General features: G+C 43.8%; 1 protein-coding gene across 1 annotated transcript in view; it reads left to right on the top strand.

Moving 5' to 3' along the window:
* Window positions 1–15,854, top strand: part of CHD7 (chromodomain helicase DNA binding protein 7) — a 200,738-nt gene that overhangs the window by 137,158 nt on the left and 47,726 nt on the right. The window contains 2 exon segments of the mRNA XM_075920640.2: window positions 9,187–9,324; window positions 10,473–10,538. Of these exon segments, the coding sequence (XP_075776755.2) occupies window positions 9,187–9,324; window positions 10,473–10,538 (204 nt within the window).

Raw genomic sequence — 15,854 nt, 5'->3', positions numbered from 1 at the left:
CATATAATACTCCTGGGGGGGGGGGGACCTTAGAATTTTTGCTGTTGTCACATTGTAATATGTTATGATGTCATATTGTAAGTATTACCACAATGGAAAACTAACCATAGTTCTGTAGTTTTTATTCAAAGTCTTAAAACAACTCCAGCTATCCATCTTGCTACTTACAAGCCAGTTAATTAATGAGTAAAATTTTAAATTGAAAGCACACAAATACACACATGGATTCAGGCAAGAATACATAAAAATTGAAAAGCCTCTTGTGGGCATTACAGGAAACAGGAAGCTAACCACGTAAATAAACATAAAATGCTAGATTTTCCTTAGTTATTCAGCATATTTTTCATTAAGGAAATGCAAGGAGAGATTTTGGCACCAGAAGTAGTATCAAGTCCTACTTTTTAGCTAAAGAAAATTTAGTTTTTTCTCATTCATGGTTATGGAAATAAAGGTGTGAAATTGTCATGTATCTTTTCTCAAATATCCAATTATTGCCTTCTTTGCAGTTTAAAAGGATCTCCCCTAATTCATTTCTTCAAAGATGTAATTATATAGTTACAGTATCTTGCCTAAAGAAAACTATAAACTCAGGCTTGCCCCAAATTTAGATATTGTAAGAGAACCTACCAGAAGGTAGTATTTTAAATATAAATATTTATATGACTATATAAATATTTCTACATTTACCCAAATATAAATATCTTAGCTCCATATTGGGCTGTGTGGCTTGTTAGATGGTACAGTTAACATTTTAAGCTGTAACTTTTTTATTATTCAACTTTGTAATCATTGTGTGAAGCAGGGGTGGGGAGCCTTTTTTTGGGTTGGGGCCACTGACCCACAGAAAAATGTCAGGGGCTGCACATAAGTGTGTGTGGAGGGGGGAGGCCCTCACTGACATGGCCTCTAACGGAGAAGGACACTCCCCACATTCTTCTCTCACATCAGAGCCATGGGGAACCCAGGCTAGTAGATTTTGTGTGCTCCAGCCCCAGGAGCTGGAGGAACCCAGAGCCTTGGGGGGCCAGATCCAGGCAAGTGGGGGGCTGGAGCACATCTGGCTCTATTGCCTGAAGTTCTCCACCTCTGGTGTAAAGAGAATGGAGAATTAGTGCTCTGAAAAGATAGATTTCTGTTAATTTTCTTACTAGAGACAATTGGTTTTTATAAATATTCCCCTTCAGTGTTTGCATACTGAACATTGTAGCATGAAGGACCACAAAATAAAAATTACTCCATGCAAAATTGTAACTTACGATTTTTCAATCACTAAGCTGAGAAATGTAAAATATAACTAGTGTAAATATTGAAGAGTTAATTGAAATTTTCATGTTGTCATTACTAATGAACTAAAGTGTTTAACCAGGGGTCTCAAACTCACGATCCATAGGCCATCTATGGCCAGACCACTTTTGCTATCCAGCGCGGGAGTCTCTGCAGCTTGGGGTGTGTGTTTCCTTGCTCATCTCCCAAGCCCTGCTCCTTTTCACCACCTCTCTCTACCTCCTTTGCACTCCTTCACCTGGGGGATGTGGCTTAGGGCAGGGGTTCCCAAACTTTTTGACACAGGGACCAGTAAATCCATTCACAAACTTTTGGAGGACCATTAATGTTCATGCTGGCCACTGTCAGTAGACAGGATACTGGGCTAGATGGACCTTTGGTCTGACCCAGTACGGCTGTTCTTATGTTCTTATTTGCATATTTGCATATTCATTAATCAAATGATGAATATTCAAATAAGTTGTTTCTGGTCCTCCCAAAACCTCCAGTGCCAGCTTTAGCAAAGCTTTTGATATGGTCACCCACAGTATTCTTGCCAGCAAGTTAAGGAATATGGATTGGATAAATGGACTGTAAGACAGACAAAGCTGGTTAGACCAGGGTTTCCCAAACTTTTTACTTTAGTTGGAATCCTTTTTTTTCAGTACTACTTTTTGCAGCCCAAAAATATAAACACATAAAAAACAAACTGAGAAAATACCAGACATATAACATGTCTGGTATTTTCTCCTTAGGTAAATTGTATGATTACTAGATGTATCAGTTTGTATTAGTTTTGAACTGCCTGGCTGGTAAATGTGCTCAGGCTGCATGAATGTGTCAACTACTCGAGGTGGGGGTAGGGGGGGGAACAATAGAATCCCCGGGCTGGACTAACTCACCCTTGTGCTTTGTGGGGGGGGGGAGGGGAACGGGGGCAGCACCCCAAGATCTACATATGGCCGGGTCAGTCCCACTCACCGCAGGCCGATTCATTCCTCCCCCTGCTGCGCCTCTGGCCAGCTCCACTTCCACCAACCCCCTCCTGGGCAGCCAGTTCTCCCCCGCTTCTCCTCCCAGTCTCCCTTGGCCAGCCCTCCGTCCGGCGGCCGCTTCTCCCACCCCCTCCACATCTTCCCTGGCCAGCTCCCTGCCCCCAACCTCGCATCCCCCGGCAGCCCTACTTCCAACAGTCCCCCAATCTCCCCAGCCTGCTCCAATTTCCCCCATCCAGTGCTGCTTCCGGTGGCCAGCTCTCCTCTCCTCCTCACCCCAGAATCCTCTGGCACCTGCACCTTCCCTTAGCCCTGCACCCTCCTGGTACCTCCCCCTTCCCTTACTGCCCCTGCCCCCTTTGCCCTCTCTTTCCCCTAATACTCACCCCCTCACCACTCTCTGCCCCATTCCCTTCCTGCCCCTCTGTGCCCTCACACATGACTTGCTCCATCCTGGCCTTCCTCATGCCCACCCCTTCTTTCAAGCCTTCTCCCAGCACCTCCTCCTCCAGCCCCCAATGCCCTTCTCTCCTCTCCTCTCCCAGCATCACCCTGTCCCCCCTCCCACTGACACCTCCCCTCCTGCCCTTTCCCTCATTGTCTGCACTTGACCCCCTGCCATTTGTCTCTCCTGCACCCTGTCCCTTGGTGCCTTCCCTCCTTCTGCCCAAGCCCGCCTCCACCTCGCCGTCCAAGCTTGTTCCCTACCTTCTGCCTTCCACATTGTGGGGCTGGAGGCCGCGCCCAGGCCCCAGAGGCCGAACCTGGAGCCAGTGTGGCCCCACCATGTGCCTCCGAAGAGTTTTAAAATTCTGGGCCATGACATCACATCATGCCCGGGCGTCCTCCCCGCCCATGTGCAATGGTGCACATAGGCAGCAGCAGGCGGTGAGGAGGAGCTGAGCATGGCAAGGATGCTCTGGGGGCAGGGTGGGAGGACCCGGGGGGGGGGGGGGCGAGCCCTGGGCCCAGGCCTGCTCCAGACAGAGCCGGGGGAGAGACCCAGCTCCACGTATTGGTGGAGCAGGGCCCCCAGCTCTGTAACTCGCTGGCACTTCCAGGTTCAGGGGCACGGGGCCCGATTCGGCCTAAGGCAGACCCTACCGGCAGCCACCAGGTATGCTGAGGCCTGGTATTTTTTTCCTGGAACGCGGCCCATAGTTTGGGAAACGCTGGCCTAGGGGATTACCAGGGGGGCCTGGCGTAGGGAGGCAGCAGCCATCCAACCATCATGCACTCACTATGACAGCAGGAGCCATGGGGAAATGGAGTGTGTGCGAATGTGATCTCCTCTTTATGGCTCCCACTGCTGCAGTAAGTGCAGGGAGGGTGACCCCTGGTTGTTGCTCTGTACCATGCCTTCCTGGTAATATCCAAGGCTTTCGCTTTTGGGAGAAAGGGTGCAATGGAGGGGCAAAGGGGTGGTGTTAATAATGGACCGCGACTGGGGAACAGGCATACATGCATGAACATGCACACACCGTATCAAGTGTCTCATGCCAGATTGCCATCTAGTCGTAGATGGCCCGCAGGCCAAGACTCGCACAATCAAGGTAGTATGATTTTTCTGTAAAGCATTGTTACACCAGCTTTCTTCAACTATGCAAAAAAATTAGCTTTAGAAATGTAACATTTGCCAGGCCAGTGACTAATTTAAAAAGTTGAGAATTACTGCAGAAAATGGGAGTTAAATGGTGACTGTTTAAAAATAAAATCTGAATTTTGTAGTAGAGGTGCATTTTTTAGGACACTTCCTTTAGTTTCTCTCTTCTCCCTATACATATATCTGAAACAGCTTATTTTAACATAAACGTTATTTAGGTTGCAAAGCCAAACACTCAAAACTTAAATTGCAGATACATGGTTTCCTTCATGGGCAGTGTATATAAGAGGGTTGGGGAAGCTACATCTCTACAAATTGAAAAAGACGAGCCATTCAGATGCCAGATGTAGCTCGCCTCCCTTTGGAGGCTCAGAAACTTGTCCCCATGACTCGCTGAAAACAGGAACACTGGAAGCTCCCTAAGAGTGGGGATTGGAGATACCAATGACTGGTGACCCTGCCCCCAGCTCTCCTCCTGCTATGCCTGAGCAACACCTGTTGCTTTCTTCTCTTTGCCCATTCCTCTCCACATCACTCACTTTTAAGGCAGGAAGAAGTGAGAGGCTGGCCTGACCGACTGGAGAAATACAGGAGCGAGCAGCAGGTGGGACTTCAGAAGAGGTAGAGCATGAGCAAGAAGAGGTGGAGTGGGGGAGGAGTGAGGATGGGCCCATGGGGAAGGGTAGAGTGTGGCGGGGCTGCAGGAGGAAGGATGGGACAACAGTTGGAGTACAGGTGTGCCCCGGCTTCTGGCACTCGTGGGCATAGCCTCCCCAAACAAGACTCACATGCCACCTTATGGTTCTCTTTGCAATATTAATTCTGCCCTCTTGTTGATCCAACGTGCACACTAAATGAGGCACAAGTCCCCTGGAAAATGCAGTATGTGACCATGTAACTAAATGTTCTCTCATAATGCACACAACTAAGAAAAGAACGAAGATTGCATTGAAAACTGGAAGTCTGCTGTGTTCTAAATTTTGCAACTGAAATGTTTGTTTTTAAATATTTGGTTTTTAGGTGTACGGTAAAACTCCAATTATCCGTCATCCAGTGGTCCGGCACTCCTGATAGTTCGGCACCAACTGGAACCCGGAAGTGTTCTAGCCAGCTGGACAGCTGGAGCTCCTGTGAGCCCCACACATGCTCACGTTCTGGGAAAGGGAAGGGGAGGAGAGGGAAAGGGGATTATACTCCTGTGATGGGTCTGCCGGGATCTACATTGCGGCCCGCCGAGGGGCAGGGTTGACGGGGAACAGTGCAGCAAGGGGCTAACCCTCCACTATTTTGCAGGGAGGTGGGGGAAAACCCCTGCAGCCGCCTGCTATAGGCCAGCTGGGGTTGCAAGCAGCAGCGGAGGAGAGGGGGCGCGGCGAGGGGCAGTGCTGCGGGACCAACCCGGCAAGCATCCCAGCTGCTCTGCCCTGCCGCTTCCCCAAGTTCGTTAGTTTCAGCAGTGGCAGACTTGGAAGTGGTGGGGCAGAGCAGCTGGGGTGGTGCTGGGTTGGTTCTGCAGTGCCGTTCAGGTGAGGGGCAGCACCCCAGCTACTCTGCCCCGCCGCTTTCCACAAGTCTGCCGCTGCCACTTGCTGGCCTGTTGCTGGCAGCTGCGCAGGGCTTCCCCCGCCTCCCTGCAAAAGGGCGGAGGTTTTGCCCCTTGCTGTGCCGTTCCCCGCCCCCAGGCCCCCAGGCAGACCCATCACAGCTCCCCCGCCAGAGTACCTCCTGATACTCCGGCATATCCAATACTCCGACACCCCCTGGGTCCCAAAGGTGCCAGATTATCGGAAGTCTACTGTATATAATTTCTTATTCTTCTTTTAAAGAAAGACGTGAAAAATAACTTTTGTGCAACTGTAACAACTCATCATGCATCCCACATACAGCCTGAACCTTGAAGTCTGATAATTTATTCATTTGTTGGTGATCCCTTGATTCAAGGATGCTCTCTACCTTGGATTTACATATAGTCCTGGGATAATTCAGGAGTCGGCTCTTGGAACTGCAAACTCGCTTCCAGTAGGTATAGGCATTTAGGCTACATCTACACTACAAGGTTTTTGTGCAAAAATTGGTGGAGTGTCCACACCACAAGCGCGTTTTTGCACAAGTAAATCAGCAGAACAGAGGGTCTACAAGACAATTCCCATGAGGGAATTGCATGACAGACAGCTCTTGCACAAAAAGGCAGGTGTGGACACTCCGGAGGGGTTTTTGTGCAAGAAACCCCTATCTGCAAAAGCACAGGTGCTTTCTTGCACAAGAGCATCCATGCAGATGCACTTTGAGGTCTGGATGCACTTTTGCACAAGAAGTTTTTGCAGAAGATCTCTTCCACAAAAAGCTTCTTGTACAAAAACCCTGCAGTGTAGACGAAGCCTCCATGGCAGGCCATTGTCTGCTTGGAGAGAGGTGTGTGTTTGTTTTCCTTCCATCTCTCTCTCTCCAGGTTTCAGGGCATGATAGAGGTTATGGTACCAATGGAATCGGTTGGTGGCTTGCTCCTCCCAGCTTGTCACATCCACATCAGTTTTCTTAAGATATGTTTTCAGTGTGTCTTTATAGTGTTTCCTCTGATGGCCATGGGATCTCTGACCATGGGTGAGCTGAGAGTAGAGGTCTTGTTTTGGTGGGCAAGATGTATGCATAGTATTGTATATCCAAGTTGGTGCAGGAGGATCATTGTTTCAGTGATGATATTAGCTTCAGCAAGGATGCTGATGGTAGTGCAGCAATGTTGCCACTTAACATGATCTTTTGGAGACATCACTGGTGGTACCTTTCCAGACGCTTGAGATGCTGTTAATAGGTCATCCAGGTTTCAAATCCATAGGAAAAATTGTCTTGTAGACCTGGATCTTAGTATCCGGCATGGTCCATGAAAAATGAGTTAGAGAAATTTCCCAAATGAAGCACTTGCATGTTGGATCCTGTGATGGATCTCTGTCGACTTTTGCATTTTCAGAAAGTTGGTTATCAAGGCAGCAGAAGTGCTCAACTGTCTCCAAAGTCTGACTGTTGATGGTGATTTGTGGTGGGTTGTGTGCAAGGCCTGAAGCTGATTGGTATAGCTCTTTAGTCTCTTCAATATTGAATGAAAGTCCTAAAGTTTGGTAAGCTTGTGCAAGGAAATCCAGTACGGACTGAAGGTCATTCATGTGCAAGTATACTCTCATCAGCTTTTGCCCTGAGGACTATAGACTTCAGGCAGAGTTGATGAAGATCAATGAGCTGCCCATCCATTCTGTATTGAAAGTTAATTACATTGGGGAAGTGATATTTAATGAGGACCAAAATAACTGCCAAAGAAATTGAGACCAGAGTTGAGACCATGTATCCTTGCTTGACTCCAGTTTTGGTGAGAGGTTACAAAGAGCTATGCATTTGGAGGGTAATTAAAATCATATTGATTGTACCATGGGATAGTCTAAAAATGCACTGAGATTCCAGCAATATCTGCTCAGCAAGGGGAAGTAATCGGTTTAAGAGGATATGGGCAAGAATTTTCCCTGCTGTGGATAGCAGCGCAGGGGCTTTGATAGTTTCTACACTATCAAACAACTGTAGCATTTCTGGTAAGAAGAAAGTTTGTGGAACTTCCTTACCTCCAAACTTGCCATCTGTCCTTGCTGCCTTGTTCTTTATCTACAAAATGGTTTGTGTTACTTCCTCAGTGGGATAAGAATCTCTTGTTGAACCTTCATATTGTTGAGGGATAGATTTGATAGTGGCATCAGGCATAGTTGGATCACAATTCAGGAGGAACTCAAAATGCTCCTTCCATCTGGCTTTAATCACTTTGCTGCCCTTAAAATATATTGACCCTCCTTGGGCTCTAAGGGGTCTGGGTCCATGGAAACATGGGCTGGTAATTGCCCTCCTCATGTAATGTTTATCAGCATAAAGCCCAATTTGTCTGGCCTTTTCTCACCACCCATTATTTTGATGTCACAGATTTTTCCTTTGGGCTTCTACCTTGAGTTTCTTATATGACACTTTCTTGCACTGGTATATGTTGTTTTGCCATATGTGATAAGCTGTTCTTTTCTGGTAAAACAGGCCTTGATTATCAGCATCATTCTCATCAAAGTAATCTTGGTGCCAGTGGGTGACAGCCAATGGAGAGAAAATGGCAGCCTCCCTTCCAGAAATTTTCATTATCATATAATTTAGGCATAGTGAGCAAACGTTTCTTGGAATCACCACTTAAGTTTCTTCAAATAACTGTAGTGACTTTATAAGTACTACAACATAGAGTAGTGGCACAGTACTGGCTTCTTTATCTGGTAGCAGCAGAACAGGGCTTGTCTGGAGGAGAAGGGAATAGACTGACAGTATTTGCCAAGTTTGGGGAGTGTTTGGTGGGAGTCTGTGCCAGATTTTTCTCAGTGTGTGTGGTGCCCCCTTTACCTTTTATGGTGTCCCCAAAAGGAGCTGATGTGGCATTTGCCAGATTAATGGAGAGACTGAGGAACTTTACCTGGCTTCCCTCTTCTCCCTAGACTATGGCTACCACAGCAGCTTCTAAGTGTTCCTAGTACTGTGAAGCAATTGCAGGGAGAGCTGCTAACTACTTCTGGCAGCAGTGTGATCCTACCTTATCATATTCCGTTATTTAGGCATGCTGTCGTCAATTCTTCTGGGGAATGGAATTTAGAAAAGGGAAATGACTCTTTTTTTCCCCTTCCCAGCCCCCAAAGCATGAATAACCAAACTTGATAAGCAGAAAGCACATCTACCATGTTTCAAAGGCTGGCTATAAGCCGTGCAGATATTGGACATTCTCAAGAACCTTTTCTAAAAGCAGGTGTGAAGCAACCTAAATATGGATCTCTGCCAGCTCTCCCTGGAATTCTTTAAAGCACGTATGCAGGGGCAGATGACCATTTTGCGGGGCCCAGGGCAGCACAATTTCACAGGGCCCCTCTTTGCCACGGTGCATGCGTGGGGCTTCTTGAAGCGTGGGGCTCGGGGCGGCCGCCCCACTCGCCCTGCCCTATATCCGCCCCTGCACGTATGACTAAAGTAAAATTTCAGTTCATTATCTGGAGTTAAGGAAAATACGGTACACTTTTGGTAGGTTCTGTTTTCAAACTTGGAGATTTAAAAAATTAAACAAGGGGCTTAGTTTTGCAAAGGCCCTCAGCTTGCAATGAAATAATGAAGACGAGGCCCTCTTCCTTCATGACTACATATATACAAGTCTGAAGTGCCTGGAAACAAAACTAATTGTACAGTGTGTAAAAACTGTGAAGATGCTTTTTTTTATTAATTCTTATCTCCACTTTTGCTTTCTTACAAAGAATATTAATGATCTCTTTTTAGAAGAGACGATCCAGCAGGCAAGTTAAGAGAAAACGTTACACAGAAGACTTGGAGTTCAAGATTTCAGATGAGGAGGCTGACGATGTAGATGCTGCAGGAAGAGACTCCCCTTCAAATACGTCTCAGTCAGAGCAACAGGTCAGTTCATATTCCAAACGTGGATGGACTAGAAATGTTAGAACAGCAACCTAGGTATTTAAATTTTTAAGTGTTTGCGTCTTTACCAACGGATTTTCTTCTCCCAATTGGCAAAAAGAAATTAGTTGTTTAGATTTGCAAAAGCCATATTCATTCATAGTTAGGATTTTGTTGCCTACAGCATGTAATTTGAGACAATTTGATGAAATTAACTGCCTTTGCAAAGGAGAAGCCTAAAACTAGAGTGCACGGAGACTGAATTTACCTCTATGAATTCAGTGGTCTGGCTTCTATGACTTTAATAAACCACTCAAGCTTGCCTCCTGCTGTTAGGCACCATAAGAACCCCTTTATGAAATTACTGCCTTGTAGTACCCAGCAGGGTACACTTTATTCTTTGTGCAATGTAAATGATGAATAAAATAGTTTGACTAAAATGAGGGGTAATAACATATGAATGACTATTACAATCTTATTGTTTTGTAGTGCTCTTTTCATAGCACTACTTCACTTAACTAACCAACCTGCCATTGGTGAATGTATACATGTTTTTTGGTACTTCATTTGGTAATTTATGCTATGTTAAGCTCTGTGAAATATATGTGTGAACTCCTATAAATACCCCTAACAGAAAAGGCATGGGTATGTTTACCTGCAGCTTTGATAATGGGGACAAATGGGTTTTTGATACATCTGTCACATGGACATTGTTACTCTGCATTGCCAGCTAGAATTTTTTAATGTCCGCTAACTTCGGGAGTCTAGACAGCAGACCATGTGTTCAGTTTTATGGGAGAAGTAACTGGCCACGTAATTACACAACAAGAAAACTACACATGTCTCTAGTACATGGAGTGTGTCATTGATTAGCCTTTCTGCAGGAGTGATTCCCACAAATGAATGTCAACCAGGAGTTTAGTCATCGTCCTAGTGCATTTAAAATATTTCTTTTAAAATGTAATTTCCACCAGAATTAATAAAGCATTAAATGCAATTGAGTTCTACAGTCTATGCATCAGAAGAAAATTCTCTAGCTATTAAACTCTGATTATGATAAAATATTAAAAGAGGTCTTCCTGAAGAAAATTTCTAAAGAACAAAAATTCTCTACTCACTTCTGTAATTATTGTGCAACGTTAATTTTGCAGGAATCGGCTGATGCTGAAGGTCCAGTAGTAGAAAAAATTATGAGTAGTCGTTCCGCCAAGAAACAGGTATTTATTAATTTTAATAAACAAAAGATGCTCATACCCAATTTGTTTTCATTTTTTAATTTAAATATTTACAATTAAACGTCCTCTTTCATTAAGGGAGAGGGCTTAAAAGTATCATCAAATAAGCTTTTCAAGAATGTAGTGTGTGTGCATACTTTATCTAATCGAAAATCTTTAATCGACCTTCCAATTTTTTTTTTCTGTGCGTGCATGGGTGGCCAGTATGCTAAGTGGGGGAAGGCATTGCCTTCCCAAACTGCCACCTTAGCCTTGCCCACACTCTGCCCCTGCTCGCAGAACATCTACTGTAGCAGGGGTGGGGGCTTGCCTCCCTTAGCCCTACCTTCACCGACCAGCCATGTGTGCATGTACAAGTGAGAACTTTTTTACTTTTTGCAAATAAATTCACTTTAACCGAACTTTCGCTGGAGGTGAAGTGGGAGATACCCTTCTCCTGTATCTTAGGTTTTTAATTAGGGTTGCTACATGTCCGGTTTTGAACCGGACAGTCCGGTATTTGAGCTCTGACCGGGAAACAAATTGAGAAAATACTGGACATATAAATATCCGGTATTTCCCAATTAAGTTTTATTGTTATCATGAGTATTAGTACGTAGTTGCATACTGTATGAGCATGTCTGCCAGTGGGGCGGGGGCAGGATGGAATCTCCAGGGCCAGACTCACCTATGCGTCCTGCCGGGACCGTGTGCAGGACGGGCAGCACCCTGGGATCTGAGTGTGCCTGGGTCAACCCTGCTCCCCCCCCATCCCCTTTCCAGCCAGCCCTGCTTCCCGCCAGCTGGGTCCTTCCTCCGATCTCCCCTGGCCAGCCGTGCTCCTCCTGACCCCCTTCCGGCCAGCCCTGCTTCCTGCTGGCCGGTTCCTTCCCCTGATCTCCCGCAGCCAGCCCTGCTCCTCCCGGCCGGTCCTCCCCTTCCCTCCCCAATCTACCTTGACCCTCCCCCCCCACCCCCCCAGCCAATTTACTATCTAAAGTATGTCTGTGCAGTCATTTTACTGAAAGCAAGAACAAGAGTTCCTCAGTAGAGCTTGGCTGGCCTTTACAGCAAAATAGCATTCTAATTCCAAACTATTGGATTGTCTTATTCTGTGAGAAGTGGAAGGGGGGAGGCATTTACCAAATGTCTAAACTTTATTGCATTCTACAGGACATTCTGTATAACCTGCTCATTGTTTATTCTGTAGCTTTGGTGTGAAATTCAATTTACAGGATTCACCTAAATATATTCAAGTTCAACATGATTAAATAAAAAGACGTTCACATGTCCTAAGAGAGTGTATTCCAGAAGGAGAGGAAAATTTTTTGTCTTAATTCTTGTAGGGTTTTGAACCTTATTCCTGGCTGGACTTTCAGGTGCTTTATTAATCAAAATTCATGGCATGTCATGACTGTTTTTGATTAAATTTCACTGATGGCTTGGCCTTCCACTCACAGCACAATAATTCTAACTTTATAATAGCATAAAAATATGTTTTGTATTTCAACCCACAGGCTTTTTTTTTCAGGTAAATGTATTGTAATCTTAAACTCAGTAATTAGTTGTCTTGATAGTCTTCTGGACAAACTGTAGAATTTGGTCTCTTCATAAATGTCTTCACATTGGAGGCAGTTTGTCACCAATTATTCTTCTCTTCTTCCTCTTCCCTGCAAGCAGAGGTGTGATTACTCATGGGGAGTGTGTATTTTGCTGCAGTTTGTGGGAAGTGGTTTGGTTTGCTGCCTGCATGTCTTTGATTGCAAGCTCTGCTGGAGGCAATCTCTATTTTGAGCTCTTCCTTTAATGTTTTTTGTGGATTGCATTTGCAGGTTTGAAGGGTATCCATCCTCTCTCCGTTCTCCTCTTCTCCATCTTAACCCTACTCCTTGTACCCAAAAACAGTTTTGACATTGTTAAATATAAACATCTGAAGTTCCCAACTGTGCATTTGTTAAATTATCTTTTGCACTCTTACTAATCTAAGCAAAACTATGGTTACTAGATTAGTAATCAAAGTAAAATGGTTGTGATCAGGACTAGTACTCAAAGTAAACTTTTGAAAAGGCTTCACTAGGAAATCACTCAGCAAAAGGGGGGAGGTGCAGCAAAAAACTGTCTTAGCAAAAGACAATATTACATAATGAGGTTGTTTTTGAACAGTCATCTTGTCATCAAATTACATTGGTTTCCACCAAAATATATGGGGTATGATTTTGGAATTGCTAGATATAAAAAGTTTCTGTGTAAAGAGCTTAAAGCACTGGGCTAAAAACTCATTTTATTTAAATGTACTGAAAACAAAATGTAAAGCATTTCATTATGTAAACATTTAAATAGGTAAAATACTTCTGGTTTAAAATTTTGTTTAGTTTTATTGATTTTTGCCTTGTCTTTATTGTAAAGGGGCAAATAGAGCCAGTACAACTAGCTAGCCAATTTGATAAGGTAGGACTCTCATGCTGGTGTGAGATTGTTGCGAATAGATAACTCTGACCTGTCCACTCTTTGAACTAACAATCCCAATGACTTCAATTTATTTTCTTTTGGAAGCTGTTCCATGTCTCTCATCATTTTGGGGACTCATCCTTCATCTTGGTTTAGATGGGTTGACCTAGAATCAAACACATTATTCAAGATGAAGCCAACCTGATTTATGGAAAGAATACACTGAAAATGTGTACCTTTTTTTGTTTACTATTAGTGCATGTTGAGCAGATAGAAGTTCTCTCACAGCTGTGCCCAATGCTCAAATCTTTCTGAACTGGGTAGTTTAGAATGCAGCGATGTGTATCAATAATTGAAATATGTATATTACTTTGCATTTATCAATAGTAATTTCCATTATCCCTTGTTCTAACCATTCATCTAGCTTCCAACTGTTCTCAATTTGCTCATTTTTCTCCAGTCCTATTTAGATTTCATAACTATCAGCAAATACTGTCACAGAGTAGGTACAATACAGGAAGTGACAATGCAAGCTTATTCATGCCGCCCAAGTGATGTGAACTATAATGTTAGTTTCAGACCTGGATATGATCAGTCCTAAAGCTGACCGGGAGGATGACACCTCTCTCTCTCTCTCTCTCTCTCTCTCTCTCTCTTTAAGATAAATTATTTTATCCTTTTATCACTGCAGAGCAGGGATTTGAACCTGTTTCTAACCCATCCTGGCACATACTTTAACCAGCCAGCTATAGTCTCTGTCCTCTCCTTTTCCTTTCCTCCTTCCCACAATGGACCCAAAAACCTTCTTTAAAAAAAAGCTTCGTGAAAAGAGACTTTTCTGTGAAATGTTACAGCTTCAGTAACACTATATATTTCAGCAAATATGTTTGTCAGTGCTTAACAGGCAGATTTAGCATATCTGTGGTTGCCCAAACATCATGCATACCATCTTTGTACACGTTCATCAGTGCTTGAGAAACACACAGACCTTCTACTTAGACTGATATCAGTCTAATTTTATTGACTTACGACAAATTTAATGATTGAATATTTTAGAGTGCCACTACACAATATGCTTAAGAGGCTTTCTATAATTTGTCCTGCAACAATATAGTGTCAACCTTAGTGTTTGTAGATATACTGGGAACAAATGAATTCTTGGACTTCGTAAGAGATTATTCTTTTTTGGTTACTATAGATATCATAGCCAAAACTTACTTTTAAATGTTTTTTCCAATAGGAGTTTTGTTTCCAAAGTATTTCCTTTTTAAAGAGTGACTTAGATGCATAAAATTTGAAGAATTGCATTTACTAGACACAAAATAGATTACCTATTAGGTAATGAGGTAATACTTTCTGTTAGTGCTATATTACAGGGTCTTTCAGTATTTTCAGTGTAAATCATTGTGTTGTTAATTTATTAGTTGGGTAGAGAAATTTGCATGAGGCTAATACCTTAAACAAAAACCTGTTTTCTAACTTCAAAGTTATATAGATGTTAAACACATCAGTTTTCAGATGATATTGGCATTTACATTTTTCAATTTAAAAATAGATTAGGCCACAGTGTAATTAAAGTACAGGTTCTAAAATGTTCACCAATGTATTTAATCCTTTTTTAATTAATGTTTTAAACTAAGGGCAATTTTCCTAAATGGGTGCTATTGCATAGAGATGCTGACTGGATTCAGATAAATAAAATATTCCTAGTTGGAGCTTGTACTTCCATTATGTTTGGACCTGCAAATGCAAGTATCCAATTTATAAATCTCCACATATCATTAGTTGTCTTGAGTGGAAAAGCTTTGGTAGCCTTCAGAGTCTTTCTTTTGAAGTTGTCTTCATGGAGTGGATGCGTGACCTACTCCTGCAGAATTAAGGTTGGGCATTATTTGTACATCTCTGCAGAGAACTCAGGAGAAACTGGAGATAGCATCCGAACAGCTTTCCTTCTCTCCCCTAATGTAACTGTGTATGGAGATCTCGGTGGGGTTACTTCCTTCCCTGAGAACAGGCAAAGGGAGCATGGAGTAGAATGGAGTGAATTTCTTGCTGGTATATTAAGAAAGGGAGTACTTGGTGGAGCAAATCATAGAAACACAAGTATGCCAGAACAGAGCTGAGAGCAGCTATTGTTACTGCAAAGAGTAGAAACATGAGTGTTGGAACAGAGCTTCAGAGCAGTTATTGTTACTGTCAGTAGCAATGGATTGAATGAACAGAATATCTAATGAGCAAAATATTTTTAGTACTGTTTTTGTAAGTAATCGGAGCCTCAAATCTGCCTCAGTGCATCACATCCTTTCTCCCTCTTTAGTGGAGGGTTTAAGGGTAGCAGTGGAATATGCCAACCCAAGGATTCAAGGCATAGAACGGAATTTAGATCTATGTAGCCCTGCACATACTTTTCACAGAACCCCCAAATCTGACCCTGCTTGTGTGCTATGTCAATTTAGAAAATTCTCTTTGCTAACATAGATCGTAACAGTTCTAGGGATGTTAAATATCAATTAATTGAATACTCAAGTAACCGCATAAATTCTTATCAGTTAGTCGACTATTCTATAGTCCCCAGGGGTGGGGCTGGCAGCCAGTGTGCTCCAGCCCCACTCCTGAGGCATCCCCTGCCACTCTGCGCTGCTGCATCTGTATCAGGCTGTATCAGAGGCAGCAGCACGGGATGCCAGGAGAGAGCTGGTTGTGAAGGGAACCAGTTTAAAAACGAGCTCCCTCTGTGGACTGGCTGCCTGTCACCCTATGCTGCTGCCTCTGATAAAGGGGCAGCAAAGCAGGGTGGCAGCAGCCCCTGTTTAGGAGAGCTCCCAGACCCAGAACAAGCTGGAAATGAGCCAGCCAGGCTGCCTGCCCACC

This window comes from Pelodiscus sinensis, chromosome 2 (assembly GCF_052426305.1).
Source record: "Pelodiscus sinensis isolate ZL-2025 chromosome 2, ASM5242630v1, whole genome shotgun sequence".
In the NCBI taxonomy this organism is placed as follows: domain Eukaryota; kingdom Metazoa; phylum Chordata; order Testudines; family Trionychidae; genus Pelodiscus; species Pelodiscus sinensis.
Note: the sequence above shows the minus strand (reverse complement) of the source record. Positions and strands in the feature narration are given on the sequence as shown.